The following is a 27,459-nucleotide window of genomic DNA, read 5'->3' on the forward strand; positions in this document are numbered from 1 at the left end:
TGAGAGCTACAGATCCATCGCGAGATACTGGAGAGGAACATTTTTTTCATGTCGACGCGACGCGTAGCCCGACGGGCATCGACCACCGTCGGAGGGTAGCCATTTTCTGTCAAAAGAAAAAGGTTGATATGTGGTTTTAGAATTCGGGGAGAAATCCGGTTTAACCAGATTGTCCTGAAACATGTTTAAGGTGTAGAAATCGGGTGGAATCGGCTTTTACCCGATAATGAACAAGCCTGTAAATAAAGCATATGGTGTGGACGGTTACCTTCATATATTTTTCGTTGCACAACTAAAACGCCAGTCAAGTTATTGCTAGGACAGTGTAAGAAAACTCTGCACACCTGATGTGTCGAAGCCGAAGACGTAGCTCGGGCACTGCGTCCGGGCCACGGTGCCAGCTGGCGTCGCCCTCCAGCACACCAAACCGTCCCACGTTTGCGGACAGCTCAGGATTCCTGTGAACACAACGTATCCTGTTGTAGCGTCCCAGCTTTTGTAGCGTCCCAGCTTAATTCATCGGCACGCATAGCAGAATGAACAAGCTTTCGCAAAACACCTATTTCTCTCAAAAACATTTGCTAATAAATAAAAAACACCATTCCCGCTTTCTTCCTCTCAGAAAGGCGAAACAACATGTGCAAGAGCGGTTAAGCGCGCTAAAATTATTCCATCTGTGACGAGGATCACGACGACCTCTAGTGCTTGCCTGAAATTTCGACGTTGAAATACCTACGTCCTGCAATATGCTCATATAAACGCGAATACATACAGCCCAGGCACACTTTGCTTTGTTCTAAAATAGCCGATGAGGTGACCATCCTGAGAGAGGGAGAGAGAGAAACAACTTTATTTAGTCGCCTGCAGAACGACGCCATCCATCCTTGAACATTTATTTTCATAATTTGTAAATAGTGAGTGTTGGTAATATGGTTATTTAATACAGATCTGAAAAGAAAAACACATATTTTGTCATTTGGGAGCGTGGTGATTCTTCGTATTCTTTTACTGGCTTGTGTTTTCATTTTGGTACCGTTGAGACCTTGAGCACCTGGCCATAGTCCCGACAGTGGCAGTCCATCTCTCCGACGTTAAGACTGGCGATGTTGTTCGTCTCCGAGACAAAAGCAAAATTGAATTGAATTCAGGGGTTTTACGTGCTAAAACCACGATTCGATTATGAGGCACCCTGTAGTGGGGGACTTGGGATTAATTTTGACCACTAGGGGATGCTCAACGTGGCCCCAACCTAGAGGGAACGTATGCAGGGGCCAAACCTTATAACAGTTCGGAAGGGAACCGTTCACGTGGCCTCTCCTGATTGGTCAAAATCTTGCTTGCGTCAGAGGCCGTCACAGACAGCGGGGCGGCACCGCAAATTACGATCACGTCACGCATCTGTCAATCATTTCCAAAGCGAACCCGTCTTTGGCTAAGAGCGGAACCGGTGAAGGGGTAGTCCGCTTTGGGTTCCGTTGCTGTGGCTCGGCTGTTCGCTTGCGAGCCTGGCCGCGCGTGCCGGTACCCGAGAGACACGCGGGCGTCGCGCGAGCCTGCATTGGTTGCTTCGGAGGCCATTACTTGCCTGTGTCGTCTGCTTGGCGTTGCTCTTTAGGGCTCGACCACGGCTGGAAGTGCGATACGCGTTCGAAGAAACGACGGATAACAATTTGCACAGCCCCTGCCCGGTTCCTAAGTAGACCTTTTGCAGGCTACGCTAACAACTGGAGGAGACTCGGGTGGAAGCGTGCCAGTGGTCATTCCAGGACGAGGAAGGGATTGTGCGCTGCGGTTTATCGCCACCAGCCTGCAGCTCCCAGGGGTCGGTCGGAAGCGAAGCATTCATCGGAATGGGTCAGATCTCTGCTGACGACACTGTCCACGAAGTTGCTCTCGCAATTACTGTGTTGGCCGGTAGAAAGGCTGGGTAAGCTTTTCCGTGACATCCGGCTCAAAGCCAATGCCAAGGAGATATCTGCATCGTGAGATCGACTTTTGCCAGCATGAATAGCTCGCAGATCGCCATTCAGCAATGAGAAGGGTTCAACTTAGGCTGGTCCAGCGCTTCGTTCGTTCGGCTGATAAAGCTATACAGTCAGCACGGGAAGATATTCTAGAGCTCTCTTATTTGGCTGCCCTTCTTTCTCTAGTTCCGGGAGTGCTGTACTTTGTTCCTCAACTTCACGGCGCAGCGCTCACCGCCCGCACCGAGCTTTTCGATTTTACTTCGGGCAGGCAATGCAGGGCCCGTATATCGTAATGTTCGATTTCAAGTTTCATTGCTTCAAGATCGCAGGGATAGCGGCAGCACGGCGGTGAGCGAGTCATGTCTGAGCCGATGAAGAAGGGCTAAAAAAGACGGGACATTGATGTAGCAAAGGTGGCCCAATAAAGACGCCGCTCATGGTTGTGTAGCTACTTATCAAGTGCTGGCAGTGCATTCCGTGCATCGCTCAAGCACCTTGCTCTGCCAACTCATTTACGTTAACAATACCAGCTGTCTACTGAAAATGAAAAATAATGGCATCAATAATTTACTTCTGCGTTGCGTAAACGCCCGGCATCATACATTTATACTTTAGAACTTGCCGTATAATATTTAATTTATATATTATATTTAATTAGCAAGCAGAAACATTCTGCTGTTCCTCGATTTGCTCGTCATATGATGGCGTACACCTCGGAGGTAGCACCCTCTCGTCTATTGGTCGCGTCCTGCCCTTCTTCCACCTCCGGCTTGGGAGTGGCACATTTAATGACATAAGCGGCGCAGAGAACAGTTCGTTTTCCGAATCGTTATCAGATTCCACCCCAGCTTTTCCGGACATCAGGGTATAGCGGGAGTGCCACGACGCGGTGTATTGGCCTTAAACTGTTCAAAGTTCCCGCGGTGGCGTACTGATGACGTCAACGAAACAAATATCACAGAACAAAAAGCTATACCCATGCCGGGCACGGCGGCCGCGTTTCGATGGGGGCGAAATGCGAAAACACCCGCGTACTTAGATATAGGTGCACGTTAAAGAACTCCAGATGGTGTAAATTTCCGGAGTCGCCCACTACGGCGTGCTTCGTCATCAGAAAGTGGTTTTGGCACGTAAAACGCTATAATTAAAAAGCTATCCCTGCGCTCTGATCTTCACCACAAAGCTTGTCCCGCCAGCGTTATCATTGTTCTTGATAAAGAGTAGCCGCTCGTCAGCTGGAAATGACTTATCCTAAGAACGTTATTCGCGACGAGTCAAACCCAGCGATGATTGATTCCGGACTTTTAAGAGGCTTTCCAAAAGGCAGCCGCATTTTTTTCTTTTTTCATGCTACGGAGTCAACGGACTGGGATAATCATCGGAACACTGCACGGCAGCTTTTCCTCTATCAGAACGCATTCTTAATGCCCAAACGTCGCACAGCGTCTACGAAACACGCCGTCTTGGACGGCTTTTGATTTTGAACTATTGGTTTCGTTAAGGCGGTCTTGCTATCCGCACTCATGGTCTACCGCAGCCAACCGCAGCAGCTGCAAATCGAGAAAATATGTGCCTATGTATTCAGATAGACAAAATCAAGAAGTTCGTTTCGCACCATGAGGCAAGAGGCACGACACTAGAATTCTGCAAACTGTCTCTGTTTCGTTGACTGTTAGCATACTATGGCCGATGCTCCTCGTAATACTACGTCACTGTTACTGGCCACAGGTCCAGGTACACCTATGGGTATGACATATGGAGTACTTGGGGTTATTTGTCAAAGTGCTGTACTGTCACGTTTATCCACGTGCGTGAAGGAAGATCGCTATTTAAGATTATTATGCCGTTATACACACGGGATTTCACTGTTCTCCATATTGTCTACCATGGTGCCGTTCTGCCTTTCTAATATATCCGCAATGTAGGCAAGCAGACATCGAACGCCAACACATGTGCCTACTTAGTCAAAGGCCTCGCCCACTACTCCTCACAAGAGTTGTGCGACTGTCAAGGGCATCACTAAGGAATGTTGCTCGAGGAAGCTGACAGTCAGCACATCAGACAATTTGTTCACATACACATTGCGCGAGAGTCGTTACCAGCTGTCCGTAGAGTACATTGTATTTAGTGTGATGTAGTTCTTCATTTTTAAACAAACTTTCGCGCAAAACAAACAGGGACAAATAAACTATGCCTCAAACCATTCCAGGCTTGTGAAGAATGGTATAGTCAATTATAGTTTCCCGTCAGCGTTGTTGACGTAATGTTACCACACTGAAAACATCGCATTTCTTTAACAAGCTGATCGGTTGAGAAAGGCTGGGTACCCGCTCAGTGTTATGCTTGCGTCATGTGCTAGACTAATGAAAAAACTTAAACAGGATAAAGAACTATGCACAAAGATTCAAAGGCAGGAAGGTTTAGCTTCCAAGGTTTCAGTGAATCCGTATGTGCACGACCTTTCACATAGACTTTAAAAGGTGGCTGGGAATTACGAAGTCAAAGTGGTTGGTAGGGATTCGTAGTATGGTTTGTTACAGCGCAACACTAGACAAGGACAACAGAAGGTATAAAACGACGACCAGTGCCGCGTTCTCATTTTATACCTTCTGTTGTCCTTGTCTAGTGTTGCGCTGTAACAAACCATAAAAGTTGTGTTTACGGCTAAAAACAAAATAGATAGTGCGTGTTCTAGGATAAAAAGTAAGTTTGAAAGTAAGGATGATGCAAAGGAAGATTGTAGTATCCGAGTAAGAACCAATTTGTCGATTGCGCGAAGAACGTTGTGTATCAGATTCCGATTATGTGTGGTCATGTGTACGTAGGGCAGACTGCGAGATGCATCAACACGAGACTAAGGGAATATTTGTCTAGTCTGAAACGTAGCCCTAGTACGCATTTGGCAATGCATTGTCAAGAACATGCTTGCTCACCTTGTCTTATAAGGACCGACATATTGTTTTGGCATAGAAATCAAAGCGCGAGAGAAATTGTGGAAGCTCACTGGATTGCAAAATTAAAGAGGAAATAAATCAGTCATCTTTCTGTTTCATTGTTAGATAAAGAGAATTCACTCCTGTCATCATATCTTTAACGCATTTGAATCTTAAGTCCTCGTTTTATGCGCTACGCTGTTTTTGTGTTGACCGGGTAGCGCTAATTCGCGGCATCTTATCACAAGTGTGATTATGTGCGCGCTATTGGCGTGTTATGTTGACTGGATAGCGCAGATCTGTGGGTATTTAAGCAGATGGTTCTTGAAAATATTACCAGTTAAAAAGCGCTCGTCCTTGTGTTGCTCCTTTTCTTTGTCCCTGTTTGTTTGGCGCAAAAGTTTGTTTGAGAATGAATCTGTTCCAACTCGGCCAACTCCCAGTTATGTGGTCTTTGTGGCCAATTTCTGACCCGACTCACCCCGTGACGACTGACGTGCGACAGACATATTGATGCATCATGCTGACCCACACCTGCTTACATGCGCAGTCGCTCGACAGTCGCCAGGCACTGGCGTCGGTCACAGGAAGTGCTGCACCTCTCTCGAATACTTATCAACATTCTCGCCTTATATCGCACCATCGGGTTTCAGCTTAACTCCTTCTACAGCCAATTTATTTGTCTAGAAATTCGGCCATCCTATCAACGTTATAGTTTTTACAGCGAAGCTGTTAATGTCTGCTGTCCCCGGGATCCTTAAAAGGAAGAGGTCTGGACACCGACCAAAATGGCTTAAAATAATTATTTACCTTTCATCTCCCCCACGGGAGCCTTGTTCATAATGAAACAAGCGGCAGAGCTGGCGCCCCTTTTTTATGCGTGGCTCAAAACATGACTAATGCATCTGGCATACATGGGCGGCAGATTGCTTTCGTTGCGATTAAGAGTGTGCGCTGTGGTTCGAATTATTAGGGACTCAAGATAAAGACGCGAAGAATGATTTCGTCCCTTGGCGATCACGCGAGATTTCTCCCAGTTAATCATATGTGATGTGGTTGCCCATTTTTCGGCCAAGGCATTCAATGCAACGTGTCGTTTCTGGACGTCATTCGAGGGCTGCTTAAGTATTGTTTTGAAGTTGCCGGTTTCACCGAGGTAGACATACCGACAGTCCGCACACAAAATGACACTGACAGTCCGACATGCACACGGACACTACGCAAATACATCACATACGACTAACTGGGAGAAATCTCGTGTGATTGCCAAGGAACGAAACTATTCTTCGAGTCTTTCTTTATCTTGAGTCCCTAATCATCCAAACCACGGCGCTCACTTTTAATCGCAACGAAGGCAATCTGCCGCCCATGTATGCCAGATGCCTTAATCATGTTTGTAGCCATACATAAAAAGGGGCGCTGGCTCTACCGTTTGTTTCATTGTTTACGAAGCCCCAGGGGGAGCCGAAACGTAAATAACTATTTTTAAACCATTTTTATCGGTGTCCAGACCTCTTGCTTTTAAGTATGCATCATCCCGATCAGACGGGCTTCCGTCATACTCTCGATTTCCCCAGAATAGTGTCCGTGTGTTAAAGGGCCACTCACCAGGCCCCATAGCAAATTTTGGTTATACGCTGGAAGTTTTTACATGTACTCTAGGGAGTGTTTTGCCGCAAAACTTTTTCAAGTCGCCTCATTATTAGCCGAGATAAAAATAGTTCAGTGCCGCGAACCCATGATTTCAGCAGGCGGACTCCACTGCCAAGCAAGACGCTCTCTCCCCTCGGCCCGTCTAGCCTCCGCAAGCGCAATTCCTTCCCTGCGTTCTCCCACACCGGACCGAGAGGAACGCGTGACGCATACGTCACAGGCCCCGCCTTCATTTTTTTCTCCTCGCTTTCTTTTCGGCGCTACGCACTTCCGCTGACGGCGTCCCGCACGAGCTGCTGTCTCATTCGCGCAGCGCGCGATTTTGCGCGCTGTGCACAAGAATACAGGACTAGCGGTATAATTCAGTGCTACACGAATACTGAGGCAGAACAACCGGATCGCAGAGCATGATCACGCGCTGGAACGCGGTAGAAAATGGCATAGTTTCGACACCTGCACACGTGACCGCACGACCCTGGGAACAAGCAGACGCAGAAGAAGTACATCTATCTTGCTTCGGTGCGAAGTAAAACAAAAAAACACGCAGACATTCCGTTTGTGTGCTTTATTATTTCTCTAGACTTCAATTCGTCAATTCAAGCAACAGATCACACAGATAACAGACGTTGTATTGAATAATACTCGAAGTCACGTGTCACCACGAGTGACGTCACATTGCGAACACCAGTACGTAGGTGCAGTACACGAGTACGTCAGCCTCAGGCTTGGAGCGCGGCGGCCGCGAAGAGAAGGAACAACGGCGCGTAGTGATGTAATACTTTGCAGGCACGATCGTTATCGCGCAACGCATGTTCGGCGCTTGTCAGCTTAAAATGGCCAGACCTGGTGAGGGGCCCATTAACAGGAAGCTTTAGCTCGGGCCCAACTCCAACGCGGCCTATTCAAATACATGTAAAACGCAAAAACGTTTTTCTGACATAACCCCTGGACTTGTTTTAATTACATTTGCTGCATTTGAGAGAAAAAGTTAATTTCTAGGGACTGTGGGTAGCGGAATTTCGTTTTAGGCCCTGAATTTTGTCTAAAATATGTTCAAAAATTCGCAAGCTGGAAAAAAATGTAAGCCCGATGTTTACAAATTAATAGCTCTGCATCGAGAACAGATATCGCGGGTCTGTAAATGGCTTCCACTAGATCATTAAACGCCGACCGATTCGATGTGTCATCTTATAGCTTACATGAATTTGTTACGTTGTTTACAAAGGTTCTGTAAAAGATGCATTACCGTATTACTCAATTTTTTTTAGATTCATATGTAACACGTCAATCTTGTCCGCTTTAGACATAATATTAGATGCGAATCCCAGAATTGTGGGAACACATTTCGTTGCTGAGTTATAAAGTTGTAAACTTGATAGTTTCGTTTTCTGAAAATTTTCGATTTCTGCCAATCTGTAATAAAATATTGACGACCTAACTCAAAAATTCAAAACCAACAGACACTAGATTTTAAGTTGTTCTTTTAAATGCAACAAACCTTGCCAAATTTCGTGCAGTGGTTGCCGAGAAAAACGAATTCTCCTTTTACATGTAAATTCTCCTCTAAATGCATGAAAACGGAGAATTCGGTTTTCTCGGTAACCATTGCACCAAATTTGGCGAGGTTTGTTGCATGTAAAAGAAAAACTTAAAAGGACACTAAAGCGAAACAATAAATCAGTTTAGACTAATGAAGCATTGTTTGAGAACCCTGCAGGCAGTCATTTCAAAAGAATAGTTTAATTATTAGATGAGAAAATGAAGGTACAAGTATCAGTATTTGAATTTCGGGCCGAAACCCCAGCGCCGGTACGTCAGCGTGACGTCAGGGATACCAAAGTATGTTTTCGCATTTGGACGGGTTGGATGAATAAAAGTTCCCGAAACCTGCCATGTTTAATATTTTGAACACATTGTACTCAATCTGTACCACTATATATAATTAGTAGGCCCTAGAAGATGCCATCAAAATCCAAGACGTCACAGCCCCCCGGTGCGGGAACTGGAGTAGGCGTCGCCACCCGTATTTCGTTCTTGCGCTTTTTCTGGCTTGCCAAACGTCTTATTGTTGTAGGAGTGGTGTTTTTAGCGTTGTAAAACGGTAATTTACTGATGCAGAAGAAATCATTTTTCACTTTAGTGCCCCTTTAAAATCTAGTTACTGTTAGTTTCGCATTTTCAATTTAGGTGGTCAATTTTTTATTAAAAATTGGTAAAATCGAAAATTTTCGGAAAAGGAAACTATCAAGTTGGCAACTCTCTAACTCATAACTGAAGCTTTTTTAGCGCACGAAAAGGGACGAAAGACAGTGGCAAAACGCGGACACACATCCCTTTTCGTGCGCTAAAAAACCTCAGTTATGGAATACCAACACGCCCTAACCTAGGCTCTCTAACTCAGCCAGGAAAAATAATATCACAATTCTGTCTATTGCAACTGATATTAGATCTAAAGCGGACAAAATTGATATGTTAGACATCAATGTAAAAAGAATTGAGTAATATGGAAATAGAGCTTTTGAAGAACCCTTGTGCACAACGTAACAAATCCACATAAGATATAAATTGACGTACCGAATTTGTCTACTTTGAATGATCTAATTGGTGCCGTTTACAGAACTGCGATATCTGTTCTTGATGCAGAGCAATTAATTTATAACCATTGTGCGTCAATTTTTTTCAGACTTTCAAGTTCTTAACAGGAAGCTTAAACTAGGGCCCAACTCCGACGCGGCCTATTCAAATACATGTAAAACGCAAAAGCGCTTTTCTGGTATAACCCCTGGACCGATTTTCATGAAATTTGTTGCACTTGAGAGAGAAAGTTAAATTATAGTGACTGTTGGAAGCGGAAGTTCGATTTGGGTCCTATATTTTGTTAAATAAAGCTTCAACATTTGGAAAGCTTGAAAAAAATAGAAGTACGAAGTTTACAAATTCACAGCTCTACATCAAGAACAGCTATCGCGGTTCTGTAAACAGCATCCATTAGATCACTGAATACGGACAAATTCAGTACGTCATTTTATATCTTATGTGAATTTTTTATGTCGATTACAAGGGCACAGCAAAGTCTGTATTTCCATATTACATAATTTTTTGAGATTCATATGTTGCATATTCATTTTGACCGCTTGAGGCGTACTATTATATGCAATTCACAGAATTGTGATATCATTTTTCGTTGCTGAGTTACAGATTGGTAAACTTGACAGTTTTGTTTTTAACACATCTTATTTATTTTCGCTAATTTTTCATAAGAAATTGACGACCAAAATCAAATGTTTGAGCGCGAACATCGCTAGAATTTAGTTTTTCCTTTTAAATGGAACAATTTTCGTCAAATGTGGCGCAGTGGTTGACGAGAAAAACGAATTCTCCTTTTACATTTATTTACATGGGAGCACCCGAGCTATAGCATCCTTTTAACACAACACTATTATCACGATTGGCTCCACCCGCGTCATTTTCCACAGCTGACTCATTGGTGCCCTTCGGCGCTACAGCGCGAACGCGCTCGTGCGAGTGCTCCCGCCTTCCTTGTCTTCATTAGTTCATTCGTTCGTTCGTTTATTCCTTAACACAAAGACGAAACCAATTTTACAGCGAAGCTGATAAGGGCTAGTTCGCATAGGATTGTGTCCGTGTGTAGACACAAATCCCCAATACGTAGGCCGATTCCGAAGATAGTGAAATACCGGGCTAAACCACGGGGGAGGTCAAGCAAGGGTTAAGCCATTCGCATACGTGGGCCGATCCCGAAGATAGCACAATGCTGGGCCGAGCCGCGGCGGAGGTCAAGCAGGCGTTAAGCACTTCCCATACGTGGTCCAATGCCGAAGATGGTACAATCCCGGGCCGAAACTCGGCAAAGGTGAAGCAGGCGTTAAGCATTCCCATACGAGGCCGATCCCGCATTTAGTGCAATGCTGGGCCGACCCGCGGAGGAGGTGAAGCAGGCGTGAAGCACTTCCCATGCGTAGTGCAACACCGGGCCGAACCGCGGCGGAGGTGGCGCAGGCGTGAAGCACTTCCCATACGTAGTGTAATACCGGGCCGACCCGCGGCGGAGGTGAAGGACGCGTTAAGCACTTCCCCTACGTTGGCCGATCCCGAAGTTATAGCAATGCCGGGCCGACTCGTGGAGAAGGTGAAGCAGGCGTGAAGCACTTCCCATACGTAGTGTAATACCGGGCCGACCCGCGGCGGAGGTGAAGGACGCGTTAAGCACTTCCCCTACGTTGGCCGATCCCGAAGTTATAGCAATGCCGGGCCGACTCGTGGAGAAGGTGAAGCAGGCGTGAAGCACTTCCCATATGTAGTGCAATTCCGGGCCGACCCGCGGTGGAGGTGAAGCAGGCGTGAAGCACTTCCTATAAGTAGTTGAATACCGGGCCTACCCGCGGCGGAGGTGAAGCAGGCGTTAAGCACTTGCCATACGTAGTGCAATACCGGGCCGACCCGCGGGGGACGTGAAGCAGGCGTGAAGCACTTCCCATACGTAGTGCAATACCGGGCCGACCCGCGGCGGAGCTGAAGCAGGCGTTAAGCACTTGCCATACGTAGTGCAATACCGGGCCGACCCGCGGCGGACGTGAAGCAGGCGTGAAGCACTTCCCATACGTAGTGCAATACCGGGCCGACCCGCGGCGGAGGTGAAGCAGGCGTGAAGCCCTTCCCATACGTAGTGCAATACCGGGCCGACCCGCGGCGGAGGTGAAGCAGGCGTGAAGCACTTGCCATACGTAGTGCAATACCGGGCCGACCCGCGGCGGAGCTGAAGCAGGCGTTAAGCACTTGCCATACGTAGTGCAATACCGGGCCGACCCGCGGCGGAGGTGAAGCAGGCGTGAAGCCCTTCCCATACGTAGTGCAATACCGGGCCGACCCGCGGCGGAGCTGAAGCAGGCGTGAAGCACTTGCCATACGTAGTGCAATACCGGGCCGACCCGCGGCGGAGCTGAAGCAGGCGTGAAGCCCTTCCCATACGTAGTGCAATACCGGGCCGACCCGCGGCGGAGGTGAAGCAGGCGTGAAGCCCTTCCCATACGTAGTGCAATACCGGGCCGACCCGCGGCGGAGCTGAAGCAGGCGTTAAGCACTTGCCATACGTAGTGCAATACCGGGCCGACCCGCGGCGGACGTGAAGCAGGCGTGAAGCACTTCCCATACGTAGTGCAATACCGGGCCGACCCGCGGCGGAGGTGAAGCAGGCGTGAAGCCCTTCCCATACGCAGTGTAATACCGGGTCGACCCGCGGCGGAGCTGAAGCAGGCGTTAAGCACTTGCCATACGTAGTGCAATACCGGGTTCACCCGCGGTGGAGGTGAAGAGGGCGTGAAGCCCTTCCCATACGCACTGTAATACCGGGTCGACACGCGGCGGAGCTGAAGCAGGCGTTAAGCACTTTCCATACGTAGTGCAATACCGCGCCGACCCGTGGCGGAGGTGAAGCAGGCGTGAAGAACTTCCCATACGTAGTGCAATACCGGGCCGACCCGCGGCGGAGGTGAAGCAGGCGTTAAGGACTTCCCATACGTGGACCGATTATGAAGTTAGTGCCATGCCGGGTTGACCGGCGGAGAAGGTGAAGCAGGCGTGAAGCATTTCCCATACGTGGACAGATCCCGAAGATGGTGCAGTACCGGGTCGACCCGCGGCGGAAGTGAAGCAGGCGTGAAGCACTTCCCATACGTAGTGCAATACCGGGCCGACCCGCGGCGGAGGTGAAGCAGGCGTTAAGTACTTCCCATACGTGGGCCGCTCCTGAAGTTAGTGCAATGCTGTGCAGACCCGTGGAGGAGATGAAGCAGGTGTGAAGTACTTCACATACGTGGACAGATCCCGAAGATTGTGCAATACCGGGTCGACTCGCGGCGGAGGTGAAGCAGTCGTTAGGAACTTCCCATACGTAGTGCAATACCGGGTCGACCCGCGGCGGAGGTGAAGCAGGCATGAAGCACTTCCCATACGTAGTGCAATACCGGGCCGACCAGTGGCGAAGGTGAGGCAGGCGTTAAGTACTTCCCATACGTGGGCCGATACCGAAGTTAGTGCAATGCCGGGCCGACCCGCGGAGGAGGTGAAGCAGGCGTTAAGCTCTTCCCATACCTGAGCCCATTCCGAAGATAGCGCAATGCCTAGGCGACCTGTGGTGGAGGTGAAACAGGCGTTAAGCACTCTCCATGCATGGTTAGATCCCGAAGATAGTGGAATACCGGGCCGACCCGCGGTGGAAGTGGAGCAGGCGATAAGCCCTCCCCATGCGTGCACCGATGGCAAAGATAGTGCAATGCCGGGCCGACCCGCGGTGGAGGTGCTGTTCGCCATTGAGGGGCCCACATGCACAGTTTCGCTGGTGATCCTTCACTGAGTGGAAGGGCGCTGAGTTTTTATTTTTAAAATATCTTTTATATTTAACTTATTGCAGTCATGAGATTTTCAGCGGTTTCGCCCTTTCCCTAGATGCCCGCATTTTAATCGTAAGTATTATTTGGCGAGTACACCAGTAAAATCTGCCACGCGAAATGTGTAATGCCTTGCATCTGCAAAGTACGTAATCTGCGAAGTTATAAGATATTTAATCGTTATAGTAGTGTAAGTGTAGTAGTTTGGTAACATTAGAAACGATAAGTAACAATTGAAACAAATAAAAAAGATGAACACATAGAATACCCATATGATTAGATTTAGGCACACCCATATTGATACACAGGAACCCGCAGAAAATGCATGGCGAAGCATATAGTAGGCGTGGGCCAGCTCCAATTTATGGGTGCGCTTACGCATATGATAGTGTAACATAGTGAACGACAAGATTGGACACTCCAGCTGTTTCGCCGCCAAGCTATGGAGATTCGCCAATTCCTGCAGGTGGCCCTACGTGTTTCCCGATGAGGTCGCTGCAGCCATGGCTACGGCTGCTGCCATGGCTAGCAGCTTGAGAGGCGGCACGACCAAGCGAGACCTCGTCAGCGTCGCCGGACTCACCGAAGTCGTCACTCTGTAAAATGCGCCCGGGCATCGTTGTTGAGTTCTGCCAGCGTCTGACACTACTGCTTCGTCCCGGCTTCATGGTGAGGCCGCAGGAAGTTGTTTAGCCTGTGGTTAAAGCCTTATTCTCTTGGTGTTTCGTTGTGTCACTGCTAGCCGCATGAACGAGTGAGAGAGGGGGGTAAAAGGCCTTGAAGCCATAAACAGCTGCTGCCTGTCTGTACCGTTCAATTTCATTTTACAGTCTTGCTTTTTTTATCATGCACAGCAATGAGTGGTGATGCCAGCGATAACAGCGACGCGGCACCGTCCGAGCATCGAGCACGTTGGAAACAATGACAAAGTTCGAAAAGAAAGGAAAATGAAATGGTTCTTTAAGAAATGCGGCCTATGAACTCATGTCGTTCGGTGCAGACGGCTTTATATTGGTTTATTCATGAGGGTTGCCCGCAGCGGCTTCTGGAAGGGTATGGTGCGCCACTATTCCAAAAGAAATACGGCTATTTCTAAAGCCACGTACATGTGTAATACTTGCAGTATGGCAATAACACCCCCTCTACCAATCTCGGTATCTCCTACTGATCTCCTACTGATCATGTTGTCCTTAACAATTATTTTGCTGGCTTCTGTAACTGGCCCAAAGCATGGCAAATGAATATCAACTTTTCTAAGACTACTCCATGTCCTTTATACGACGCTCATGCCCTTCCTCCTTTGCCTATGCCTTTAACAACATTACCTTAAATAGGGTCTTGGAATTCAAATATTTAGGTATCCTACTGACACACGATTTGTCATGGTGGAAAACAATGATGTCACCTGTAACAAGGCCATTAAAAGGCTAGGTTGCGCACATCGTACGCTGCGTCTTACTCCTCAAGAAACTAAACTTCTTGCATATAAATTCCTCATTCGCCCCATCCTCGAATATGCCTGCGTTGTATAGAACCCATAAAAGCACTGTGACGTCAAAAAACTAGAATCAGTGCAAAAAAGGTAGTGCGTTTTATTTGTATGAGATATCACAACGGATTTTCGCCGTCTAACTCTCTTCCCCTACATGGTCTCACTCCACTTGCTGAGCGTCGCAGAATTGAATGCCTAAAATTCCTTCACATGTTAATCAATTCTCCTCGCCTCTCATCTCTAGATAACTACTTGACTTTTTCCAAACCCTCATGTACGAGGAGTCACCATGCTCTAAATGTGTCAACCTTTTTTCCCCGCACTGATTCTTTAAAACAGTATTTTTGCATCAACAATTGTAGTCTGGAATTCATTGCCGGGTAGCATCCGTTCGCTACCACTGAAGCAATTCACGCAAGCTTGTTGTTAAATGCATGTTTTCGTTCGTCCCACTCCTGCAATAGCCTCGTTGAGGGTGTAGTATGTATGAATAAAGAAATAAAAAATATATAAAATAAAATGTGCGCTCGACCGTTGTTAGCTATATTGCAATGCGCTGAAGGTCCGTGTTCTCATGTTTTAATTGTGTGTGGAGTCTTCATCGTGGAGAGCTCCTTGTTTCTGGTCATTTCTAACAGGGCTTCCTTGGCAGTCATTCTTTTTCATGGCGTCCATTAATACCAGATACAGTCGCTGTGTTACATCAGAAAAAAAAAGAGAGAGAGGAAATGATAAAGGAAAGGTAGGGAGGTTAACCAGGACTGAGCCCGGTTGGCTACCCTACCATCATCAGAAAAATATGCATTACACGAATGCACGTAGCATCCACATTCAAAAGCACTGAACGCTCCAGTTTTGCTTACCTTCTGTCTCTATCATTCTACGCACTGCAGGAATCTCCACTATTCCTACATCAAAATATTCTACACCCAAAGGACATCATGCATATTCAAGGGCAAATTTCCATGTATCAGAAGACGATCGCAAGGATTTGAAGACAGCAGGTGAAGACCCCCAGCACAGTCGACGTCCTTAATTGGCTGAGATGCCAATATCTTGCAGCTGTATAATGGGGCACTCACTGGACTGCACATTAGGGATGGCGATGTTGGTGCATGCCCAAATGTTTATTTAGCCATTTTATTTTGACACGCAACCATTCACATAATTTTGCTACCGTAATTCACCCTTCTTCGTAGAAAGACAACAAACAGCGTCATGTTTATGCCATCTAAAGCTGTACCATTTTGAGTAAATTAATTGCTGGCATGTTTGCGTAGTTTCTTTATTATCTTAATACTTGCAGCACGTTTTGTGTGTGAAAATCACTGTTGCGTAAAGAGACGAAGGGACATGACTTGAGCAAGAAAACAACACACGACAGCTGAGCGCGACACCTGAGCGTATTGTGTGTGTTGTTATGCTTAAGTAATATTTATTGCCATCACGCCATTCACTTTCGAGTATTATCGATTACTTGCATTTAGCAGTTTCTTCCAGTTTTTATGTGTCCGCCACTTTTCTCATACTCTTGCTGCAATAAATTGTTGTCTGCTATTTCCGTGTTGTTGGCTCTTCAGCAAGCTGATTGATATTGAAGGAACATAACATATTTATTTACGATGCTACTTTTGGTGTGGATTATCAGAAGTACAATATCACAAGAGATGATAGTTCACTTCCTCATTAACAGTTGGCATGATTGTTGCGCTAAGCTATAGCTTGAAATGTAACGAATATGAATTCAAAGCTGACATAAAGTGAAACAGCGTTGTGCGCTCGCCGTTGCAACATATTGCTACGGGTTAGTATTTCCAATGACGAAGAGCCGAGCAGTAAGAAGACGACGACGCCGATTAGAAGCTAGCGACGGTGGATGCTGGTATAAAAGAATGCCGCCGCCTGGAACTAGCTAAAAGCCGACGTATTGACCAGCAGTTTGCCCGTCTGCCCAACACCCCAGCGACATCATCCTGTGCCGACACTCCTCGTCCCAACAACACTGCCGATGTTACCAGGATCGTCCGGCGTGAGATCGAGGCCGCCTATCCGGCTGCCTTCGACTCCAGTCCCACCAACACATCTGCAGTCACGGTCTCACTGATCCAGGCAGTCGTCCGCCAAGAGCTCGAAAACATGGGTCTTCACACCATCTGCTCGGCCCATCGTCCTGATACCCGCCCGGCTTCATCGATTCCGCCCCATCCCGCATCTTCTTACCCACCACGTTTCCGCAACCCATCTGAATGGCGCACTGCTGACGACAAGCCCATTTGTTTCCACTGCCATCGAATCGGGCACATTTCTCGGCACTGTCGCAGTCGCTGGAGTTCCCCGACCCGGCCTACCTATTGCCTACTCTCGCCCCCCAGGTAGCCCTTCTCGTCCCTATGCCGCACGCTCCGATAACGCCACCGCTGATTCTCCTGCACCGAACCGTTCCTGTTCTCGTTCGCCTTCGCCCCAACGACGACAATCTCGCTCTCCCCAGCCCCATCGCTCCTATTCGCCGACTCCCTTCGGACGCCGCTCTCAGCCGGAAAACTAGACGATGCAGCGCCTCGAGGTGACGCTGCATTGCTCCCTACGCCGCCAAATCCTCTACTGGCGTTGCCCACTCATCTGAAACTTCTTGACGTGCAAGTCGACGGTGTTTCTGTGTCTGCACTCATAGACACTGGGGCGAATTTGTCCGTAATGAGCGCTGACCTTCGTAACCGGCTCAAGAAAATTATCACGCCCGCCACGACGCCTGTTGTCCGTCTCGCCGATGGTGGAACAGCGGCCGTAATTGGTATGTGTACCGCACGCGTCTCCTTCGCCGATCGCTCAACAGTCGTGCTATTCACCGTCATCGCTCACTGTCCCCACGACATCGTCCTCGGCTTAGACTCCCTCTCCGCACATTCTGCTCTCATCGATTGCTCCGCCAGTACTCTCCGCCTCGACCTGCCTGTTCTGGATCCCGTGGAACAACACCCTACTCGCCTCAGTTCCGTCGACTTCGTTCGCTTGCCACCTTCGGCACTGACTTACGTTGACTTCGTGTCATCGCCACCAGTCCCCGACGGTCACTACATCGCGGCTCCTGTGCAAGACGTCCTCCTTACACACGGGATCACAGTACCTCATACAGTTTTATCTATTACGGCGAATTGCGTCTGCCTGCCAGTGGTCAATTTTGGCTTGACGACACAAGTGCTGCCACGCGGAATGTCTCTGGCCCAACTTTGCTCATTCGAGGATCACTCTGTAGCATCGATTTCAGTAGACGACAATTCAGCCGATCCTCCTCTACCGTCGCAGTCGGCAACTTGTACCATCGCCAACTTACAGAAAATGATTGCACCCGACATGCCTTCCGAGCACGCTCGTGCGCTCTACCGCGTTCTGATTTCCACCCAAGATATTCTTGACTTCAACGATCGTCCTCTGGCCCAAACTACAGCTGTCAAACATCGCATTAGTACCTGCGATGCCCCTCCTATTCATCGCCGCCCGTATCGTGTATCACCGGCTGAGCGTCAAGTTATTCACACCGAAGTTCGCAAAATGCTTGCCAAGAACATTATTGAACCGTCATGTAGTCCATGGGCGTCACCTGTTGTGCTGTTAAAAAAGAAGGATGGCTCATGGCGCTTTTGCGTGGATTATCGGCACCTTAACAGGGTTAGCAAAAAGGACGTGTATCCCCTACCTCGGATTGACGACGCCCTTGACTGCCTCCACGGTGCTCGCTATTTCTCCTCTATTGACCTTCGCTCCGGCTACTGGCAGATTGCCGTGGACGATCTCGACCGCGAGAAGACTGCCTTTGTAACACCCTACGGTCTTTATCAATTCAAAGTGATGTCGTTCGGTCTATGTAACGCTCCTGCCACTTTTGAACGCATGATGGACTCCCTTCTTCACGGTTTCAAATGGTCCACGTGCCTGTGCTACTTGGACGACGTTATAGTATTCTCCCCAACATTCACTACGCACGTCGAGCGCCTCTCAGCAGTCCTGGACGTTTTTCGGCGAGCCGGTCTGCAACTCAACGCATCAAAGTGCCAATTCGGCCGTCGCCAGATTACCGTCCTTGGACATCTCGTTGACGCGAACGGAGTGCAACCGGACCCAGGCAAGATCCATGCTGTTACGCACTTCCCTGTTCCAAAGTGTGTCAAGGATGTGCGCAGCTTCATCGGCTTTTGCTCGTACTTCCACCGTATCGTGAAAAATTTCGCGGCCATAGCACGACCACTAACCGAGCTTTTGAAAAAAGACACCCCTTTCCAGTGGGGCGATAACGAGGCCTCTGCATTCTCGCTTCTAATCGACCTTCTCACAACGCCTCCCGTTCTGGCCCATTTCGATCCTTCTGCGCCTACCGAAGTCCGTACTGATGCCAGCGGTCACGGAATTGGCGCAGTACTGGCACAACGCCAGCGTGGCCACGACCGTGTTATCTCTTACGCCAGCAGGCTCCTCTCGCCCGCGGAGCACAACTATTCCATCACTGAGCGTGAGTGTCTGGCGCTAGTTTGGGCGGTTCAGAAGTTCTGCCCATACTTATATGGCCGACCCTTTTCCGTTGCCAAAGACCATCACGCGATTTGCAGGTTATGCTCATTGAAAGACCCTACAGGAAGACTTGGTCGCTGGGCCTTACGCCTCCAAGAATATTCGTTCTCTGTCACCTACAAATCTGGCCGACTACTCAAGCACGCTGACTGCCTGTCTCGCTACCCGGTAGACGAGCCTGACGACGCCGACAGTAGTACCGCCGACGGCATTTTCTCTGTGTCTGCCTTCGCTAACATCGCCGATGAGCAGTACCAAGACCTATCGCTGCGAGTACTCATCGAGCGTCTGCGCTCTACACCTACCGACGCATCCGTTCGCCGATATGTCCTCCAGGGCGGCATTCTGTACCGAAGGAACTTCCTCCCTGATGGCCCTCATCTTCTTCTTGTCGTGTCAAAACATCTACGACATACTGTGCTCTTTGAGATGCATGACGCACCCACTGCAGGACATCTTGGGGCAGCCCGCACGTACGACCGCGTCCGCCGCCGCTTCTATTGGCCTAGTCTCGCTCGCTCCGTCCGACGCTATGTTGCTGCCTGTGATCCCTGCCAGCGTCGGAAAACACCTCAGGTGCTACCTTCCGGTCATCTACAGCCGATCACCGTCCTGTGGAAGCGTTCTTTCGTGTTGGATTAGACCTCCTCGGTCCCTTTCCCACGTCATCCTCTGGGAACAAATGGGTAGCCGTCGCAACTGATTACGCCATTCGATACGTTATCACGCGAGCTCTCCCTACCAGTTGCGCCACTGACGTCGCGGACTTTCTCTTGCGTGACATTATCTTAGTGCATGGCGCCCCGCGACAGCTGCTTACTGACCGTGGTCGTAACTTCCTCTCGAAAGTTATCGCCGACATTGTGCGTTCCTGCTCTATTCAACACAAGCTGACTACCTCATACCATCCTCAAACCAATGGCCTGACAGAGCGGTTAAACTGTACTCTTACCGACATGCTGTCCAAGTACGTTTCGAAGGACCACCATGACTGGGACGCTGCCTTTCCTTACGTCACATTTGCTTATAATTCTTCCCGGCACGACACCACCGGATTTTCTCCATTTTATCTACTCTACGGTCGCGAACTGACCTTGCCCATTGACACGGTACTTCCTCCGCTGCGATCTCAACAGCCGAGTATGCGCGCGACGCCATCGCCCTCGCCGACCATGCACGCCAGCTTGCCCGTGCTCGACTGACGGACTCGCAAACCACGCAGCAGCGTCAGTACAACGCCCGCCACCGTGACGTACAGTTTTCGCCTGGTGCAATCGTGCTCCTCTGGTCGCCCTCTCGTCACGTCGGACTTTCAGAAAAGCTCCTTTCGCGGTACATAGGGCCCTACCGCGTGCTGCGCCAGGTGACGCCTGTGACGTACGAAATTGCTCCTGTGAGCTCAACCTTGTCATCTACTCTGGCATCTAGTGATGTCCGTCACGTCAGTAGGCTCAAGACCTACTACACTGCTTCATACTCCGGCTTTTAGTCGCTCCGGGACGGCGCTTTTGCCGCCGGGGGTAGTGCTACGGGATAGTATTTCCAATGACGAAGAGCCGAGCAGTAAGAAGACGACGACGACGATTACAAGCTAGCGCGCGCTGTTGCCTCTTGGCCAAGCGCAGCCTATTGTAAATATACTTGTACATAGTTTTTCGTCCGCGTAAACTGTGGTGCAAGAGCTACGTTACTAATCACGAAACAAAAAGAAAATAAAAAGAAATAAAAATGAAAATGAGTTCATGGCCTCCGGGCTTTGGCGGCGTGCGGCGGGCATCTTAGAGGCTGGTGTGTTTCGCCGATTCCACTTGGTGCGCTATGAGCCTAAGTCGGCTATAGAACCTTCATGTACCGCGTTTTTATGGTGGTTCCAGCCTTTGTAAGCGCCCATGCCGCGCTCGCCATAATTCCGTTGAGTGTCGCGGATGGCGTTGTTGCCAACTCCCGCTGACGCCATTTTGATTCTCACTCGAACGCGGCGTTGTGCTACCGGGCCGTAGGTATATTCGATGGTCCCTATTCTGTGGTTTGGTAGGCCTTACAACGACCTGAAGATGCCGGCAGCAAGTCTGCTTTCGTGTTTCACTAACAAGTGACATCTGGGTTGGTGTGAAAGCCGTCGGATGCTCCCGCAACTGTGAACGAAGTCAGCTGTTGAACCCGCACGGCCGCGGACGGCAACCCTACTCGTCCCGACCTCGACGACGAGAATCATGACCGGCTTTTGCGTACCGAAGTACACTAACAACAGCCGCAACGGCGTGCGGATGTCTTGTTTTCCGGCCAGCGCTACCCGAAGGAAGCGCTGGCTGGCGCAAATTAAACGAAACCGATGGACACCGTCCGTCTTGTCATATGTGTGCTGTGTAAGTATTGCTCCAATCCTTATGCGGGCGATAGTGTGTTTTTGGCATACAATATAAAATTTTGCTGCATGCTCACGCACAATTTCAGTTAGTAAGGCTGAATTAAATTGTATCAAGAAAGCGAACAATTGACTGACAAGCGAATGTGTGCTAAAATTCGTAGTAGAGCAAACTGCATTTCGCGTGCGCAATGTTTTCGGAAGCTGGACTGCCTAGCCTCAGTAATTTCTTAGTTATGTAGCATGCTTGCTGTTATGCTGAAGATGGCTGAGCAAGAAATTCTGAAGAAGCAGTGGGGAATGGAGTAGGCAGGCGCTTCAGCAGGATGTAGATGTTGAGCAGTGCATCCATTTGCAGTGGGTGAACTTCAAGACTGTTAAGCAATTTTCGTTTCCTTGCTAATGCCAACACGGTTACGAGCAACTCTGATAGCTAACTTATTTTGGGGATGCTATTTAACACGTTATGTGCATACGTAGAGAGCTGTCATACACACTACCATTCCTGCAGAGAAAGAATGCTCATAAGAAACAGATTCCCACTTCATGATGCTTAAATGCATCCATGATCCACAGTTTCAGACTACAAGGTCACACCCGTCACTTCCGTGGCATGATGCGCAATGAGAATCGAAACAATGACAATACCTCGGTGTTATTTACTAAATTTCTATGCCTTGCAGGCCACTTTGAGGACTGCAGCTTCGAGTAAAACAGAAAAGATAATTGGAAGAAGCTAACAAGACATGGATCCCAATGGTGTTTCCATTTCGTCGTAAGCACGGTGGAAGAATAAACTAGGTGTCTGAACGGCGCCGCCTCTCCAGCGGGCGACGTTGATGACCGCCGGTTCGTGTTTTCAAGGAGTGCCGTGAGATGGCGCTAGAGGTTTAGAGGGTCACCAGGCAGCGCGTAGGAGTGCGGGTGCTGGAGGAGGCTGGGGCTTTGGTTGATGCAGTGGTGTGTGATGGAGCAGCCACAAACCGCTATATGTGGAAGGAGTTTGGTGTAAGTGGCAGTCTAAACTGCACCAAAAGCTCCTTCACGCACCCTGCTGATGAGAAGCGCAGCATTTTTGTTTTTTCAGATGCTCCGCATCTTATGAAGTGCGTTCGGAACCGTGTGCATGCCCAGAAAGTTTTGAACTTCCATGGTGGTCGTGTCCAGTGGGCACACTATGATAAGCTGTTTGTTGAGGACAAGAAGCAGCCTGGACACTTGCGTGTTTGCCACAAGCTCACATATGCTCATCTGAATCCTACGAATACTGAGAAAATGCGAGTAAAGCTCGCTACCCAGCTCTTCAGTCGAAGTGTTGCAAATGGATTGGAGTTTTACTCACGGAGAAAAGCAACTGGACTGGAGAATGTTAAAGGGACAGTGGAATTTACATTGAAATTTAACGATTTATTCGATGCACTGAATCGCAGCCATCCTAAAGAAGGCATCACAGCAGGAAGCAAGCACTTGAGGGTTCTTGCCTCTTTCTTGCACTGGTTAAACAAGTGGGAGGGAGAAGTGGTGGCCGGAAGGATATCCCGCGCACATTTTCTCACAGAGCAGACTGCAGCAGGTCTGCGAGTCACAGTTTTGTCGGCTTTGGAGCTGACAAGATATTTGCTCAAAGACTGTGGCTTTAAGTATGTCTTGAGTGGAAAATTTAACCAAGATGTACTGGAGCGTTTTTTTGGGACAATCCGCCAAGCAGGAGGTCAGAATGACCATCCCTCCTTGCCTACTTTTCTTCAACTGTACAATATGCTGTCAGTGTACAGTTTAATTAAGCCACCAAAGTTTGGAAATTGCGAGGTAGAGCGAGCTCGAGAAGCACATGTGCTCACTTTGGCCGATTTGAAGCTTGCCTTTCAGGCAGGTGAAAAACAAGAGACTCGTCTTCAGGAGTTGAAAGCCAAAATGGATGGTCTGGTTGCCGCTGAGATTGAGTGTGATGAGGCGTTTGTTGAGATCTGCACAGAGCCAGAAGCAGTTGATTGCATTGTGTATTATCTTGCTGGGTTTATGTGCAGGAAACTGCTCAAGCACTACATGCTCAGTGTGCCGGCAGAGCCTCGTAGAAGAGACTGAGGTTCACGCTCAGCCTGCGAGAACACTTGTGGACTGTAAAACGAGAGGTGGGCTCCTGCACCCAAAGATAAGCATTTTTTCTTTGCTGCAGGTGGCTAAAAGAGTTTCAGCAATATGCCACGCGCAGGAATGCGTATGAGCTGACGGTAGAGGCTATGCTAGAAAAGCATACCTTCATCTTCCCATGCAAGGACCACAAAGATGACATCATGGCGAATCTGCTGCACTATTATATAGCCATGAGGATGACGCAAGTTTGTAAACAAACAACGATAGACCACAAAACAAACATGCAACATCTTAGGAAGCTTTCAAAGCTTGTCTAAGGTGGGAAACAACCTTCAGGGTTTGTAGAGCTACTTCCACGTTTGTTGCTGTGTTAATGAGGCGTGCACTGGTGTGAAGTATTAAAAGTCCCTTTCATGTGTCCCCGGCTGTCTTGCGTGAAAATTGAAAAGCACTGCCCGCAGAGTTTACCTGGCGTGCGTGTGCGCTTGCAGTAAACACGCAGAATCTGCAACGCAGAGCATTTCGGAAAGATGCGGCTACCCGGAGTTCGTCAGGGGCCATAGTTTTCGCTTATATATGAAGTTGCAAAGCAAGATATCTACTTCTGACGAATAATGCAGAAGAAAAAAACTTGTACCAAGAAAAATCACCTTCAGTCAGCGGGATCTCGTTTATATGACTTGCGTGGCCAGAGACAGTCTAGACATCCAAATCTCTCAGTTAGGCACGGATTTGTAAGGGTTTTGCATCCGACAATAGCCATAATGTTTTACATTTGCACCGAAGTTGAGCAATAGTAAGCGCGCTGTCTCTGTACTTGACTCTTATGAGCTGGAATCAAATTTAGGTCTGGATAGCGCTACTAAGCTCAGATATTTAAGAGGATATACCAATGCTTGCTTCCCAAAGGCTCGACAGACACTTAAATTGGTACACAGGCATTTACGGGGCAATTTACTAGCGATTCCTATACGCGCGCGCATGTTTGAGGAGCGCCGCCCGCCTTGCCAGCTGTTGCGGTTGACCCCCCAATGATCCGCGCCATCTGCCGAGCGATACGTAAACCACGAGCGAAAAGGTCGTCGGCGCGGCAGCCTCGTTCAGACACCTAGTTTATTCTTCCACCGTGGTCGTAAGTATATATATTGTTTATTTATTGCAATACCCTCAGGGCCCAAGCGGCATTACAGGGGGGGTGGGTACATTCTGATTATACAAGCGCAATAATGTAAAAACAACCAAGCTATGCATGAAGAAACCAAGACAAAACAACAAAAAGAACAATGGTTAACAGAGCAGGTTATTCTAACAAGTCAGTAGCTGTTAGACCTTGGAAAAGGCCTTGAATGGTAATACCGTTAGCAACATTACTGTACATGTAAAATACAAAACTTATTTAATTAACAAATAGCGGCGCAGGTTATTCTGTGAAGTGGCTAACAACTGCGGCCTTGAATGACTGTACACATTCAATGCTGGCGACGGTACTGGGAAGATGGTTCCATTCTGAGCTAGTCTGGCATATGTGAACCGTGGAACAGGTTACCTTATGGCCACCTTATGCTGGTGATCAATACGGGCTTACAATTACGATGGTTGTGATAAAAGTTAGTGTTTCAGTGACTGGATCAAGAAAAAAATTTATGAAGCAACGACGTGAAATTTTTCTTCTTAAGAGCAAGTTCGGAAGGCCAAGATTAGATTTCATCAGCGAAACACTGACAGTACGGGAGTAGTTTGATACGATAAAGCGAGCTGAGCGTTTCTGAGCAGACTCTATTGCATCTGCAAGGTTAAGTAAGCCTGGATCCCAGACAGCAGACGCATACTCGAGTTAAAGTCTAATTAGCGTTTGATATAGTAATGATTTGAAATGTCTCGGTGCTTCAGCAAAATATTGACAACAGTATCAGTGTAGGATTGTGGGTTCTAAATTCTTTCTATAATTCATGCTTTTCGGTGCTTATTGTAGCTAAGCAAGCCATCGCAAGAAAGAAACCTTATATGTAGAATTTCACCCGAGGCATGACTTGAGCATTCGAGAGGTATGGTGCGTGGGGGAGAGGAGGGAGAGCATGTGTGATGCACAACGGGTGTAGACCATAGTAGTGAACACTTCTAGAAGATGGCAATTAGGACTACATTCGGCAAATATAAGCTTGCGCCCTAATTTTAATTCAATCTCATTGCAGTCTAAAAATTCTTATGCACACTCTCAAGCCTTAACCTGGAGTGATATGACTCACTTACGCAGCAGTAACAAAAAGAAAATGAGGAATTAAAAAAGAGACATTCCATGAAGCAGCACCCCCGCAAATATCACGGTTCCGGAGTAATTTAAACTTCGGAGGGGTAATTCCACAACACTGTCCTCTACAAAAACAGTGTTATCACCTCACTTATCACTTGCGTTTCATGCCACAAACGATGGCAACGCTGCGATAATTCAGACTGAAATCCAAATGATGGCGACGCTTTCATCAGTCAGCATAAAATCCCTATGGCACGCTATCGCCTGCAAAAGTAAAGCACAAAGGCTGCCTGTGTTCGGTTTGATTGTTAACTCCTACCTCTGAACAATTTTTTACAGCTGTGCCGAAACGCTGCAAGCCACCAAAGTATGGCTTCCAAGACACAGCCTCTGCTAACGCTGCGGCAACTGGACTGGCAGCTAATGATGGATCTGCAAGCCAGTGTGGTAGCATATCAAACAGCTTTTGTCTTGATCTGATGGCAGCTGAAGATGTGCAAGGTAAGCTTACCGAGGACTGTGACAGTAATGTGATCCACTGACTGCGCCAGCATGAGAGCCTGAACGTGTGTCATGCTCCAGGCAGCTCTGGAACAAGTAGCTCTGCATGCTTTACAGTTTTACGTTCAGCAACTTTATTACCGTATGAGGGAAACGCTCGCTAACCAGATGTTTAATTGTGAGCTGCAGTGTTGATAGTGATGAGGACGACGAGCCTTCACAACAGAGGACTGCTGCTGCAACATGTAGCAAGTTTCAGTCAAACGGCATTGATAATGGGAAGAAGTGTTACTTATTCTTCCCCCATGTATCCACAGCGTCGTCTAGCCACACATCGGCTAACCTCAGTGGCAGCACTTCTCGGAGCATGCTCCCTTCACTAGAGCTGACAGAGATCCATTCTGAACCCATTGGCACAATGGTGTCAGAATTTTCACCAGAAGAAGTAGCTGGGTCCTCTGATAACCCCGGAACTACCAATCTGGCCTTGTTCACTTTCTCTGGAAATGACACCAATGAAAAGCTAGAATCGACATGCAGTAGCCCTGCAGAGCTTAAAGAAATACAGTGAACTAACACGGAAGTACAAGAGGCTCGAAATGCTGCACAACCAGGCAAAGGCCTCCATTCGAAGCCTCAAGTAAAAAGTTAAGCCTGAACGCCACAAACTTGACTCCATATCCAAGATGAAATTTCTAAATGAAGACCAACAGAAACTACTAACCAGAAAGAATAGCAAAGGATGCGTTTAGTCTGAAACAACAAGCAGAACATCGCTGCAAATCAAGTATGCATGTGGTGCGGCTGGTTGTGAACTTCTGCGATCATTATCGCATCCCCTGCCCCCAAACAGAACCCGCAGCACATTCTCTGTTAATGGTGTTGTTGGTAAGAAAGGCCTTCCTGCTGCAAGGATTACAGACCACAATGATAATGTGCGAAGCTGCACCTTTATTGTTAATTACTGTCTGTTTCAAATATTTTCTTGTATGTCTACTTGTTTTCAGTAATTGTGCCTATGCGCTGTATATATTCACATTTCATTTGATTTCATTCACGTTTTGCATTCTCTTGTTGGACAGTAAGTGCCCAGTTGTGTGTGTGTGTGTGTGTGTGTGTGTGTGTGTGTGTGTGTGTGTGTGTGTGTGTGTGTGTGTGTGTGTGTGTGTGTGTGCATGTGCGTGTGCGCGTGCGTGCGTGCGTGTGTGCGCGCATGTGCATGCGTGTGTG

At 48.1% G+C, this 27,459-nt stretch overlaps 1 protein-coding gene across 5 annotated transcripts in view; it reads right to left on the minus strand.

Moving 5' to 3' along the window:
* LOC126543059 (parathyroid hormone/parathyroid hormone-related peptide receptor-like) overlaps positions 1 to 27,459 on the minus strand; it is a 1,023,923-nt gene that overhangs the window by 327,184 nt on the left and 669,280 nt on the right. For all 5 annotated transcript variants that reach the window (XM_050190210.3, XM_050190212.3, XM_055077604.2 and 2 more), the window contains exon 3: positions 345 to 458. In XM_050190210.3, the coding sequence (XP_050046167.1) occupies positions 345 to 458 (114 nt within the window). The remainder of the gene's footprint in view (positions 1 to 344; positions 459 to 27,459) is intronic.

The sequence above is a fragment of the Dermacentor andersoni genome, chromosome 2 (genome assembly GCF_023375885.2).
Source record: "Dermacentor andersoni chromosome 2, qqDerAnde1_hic_scaffold, whole genome shotgun sequence".
Classification (NCBI taxonomy): Eukaryota; Metazoa; Arthropoda; class Arachnida; order Ixodida; family Ixodidae; genus Dermacentor; species Dermacentor andersoni.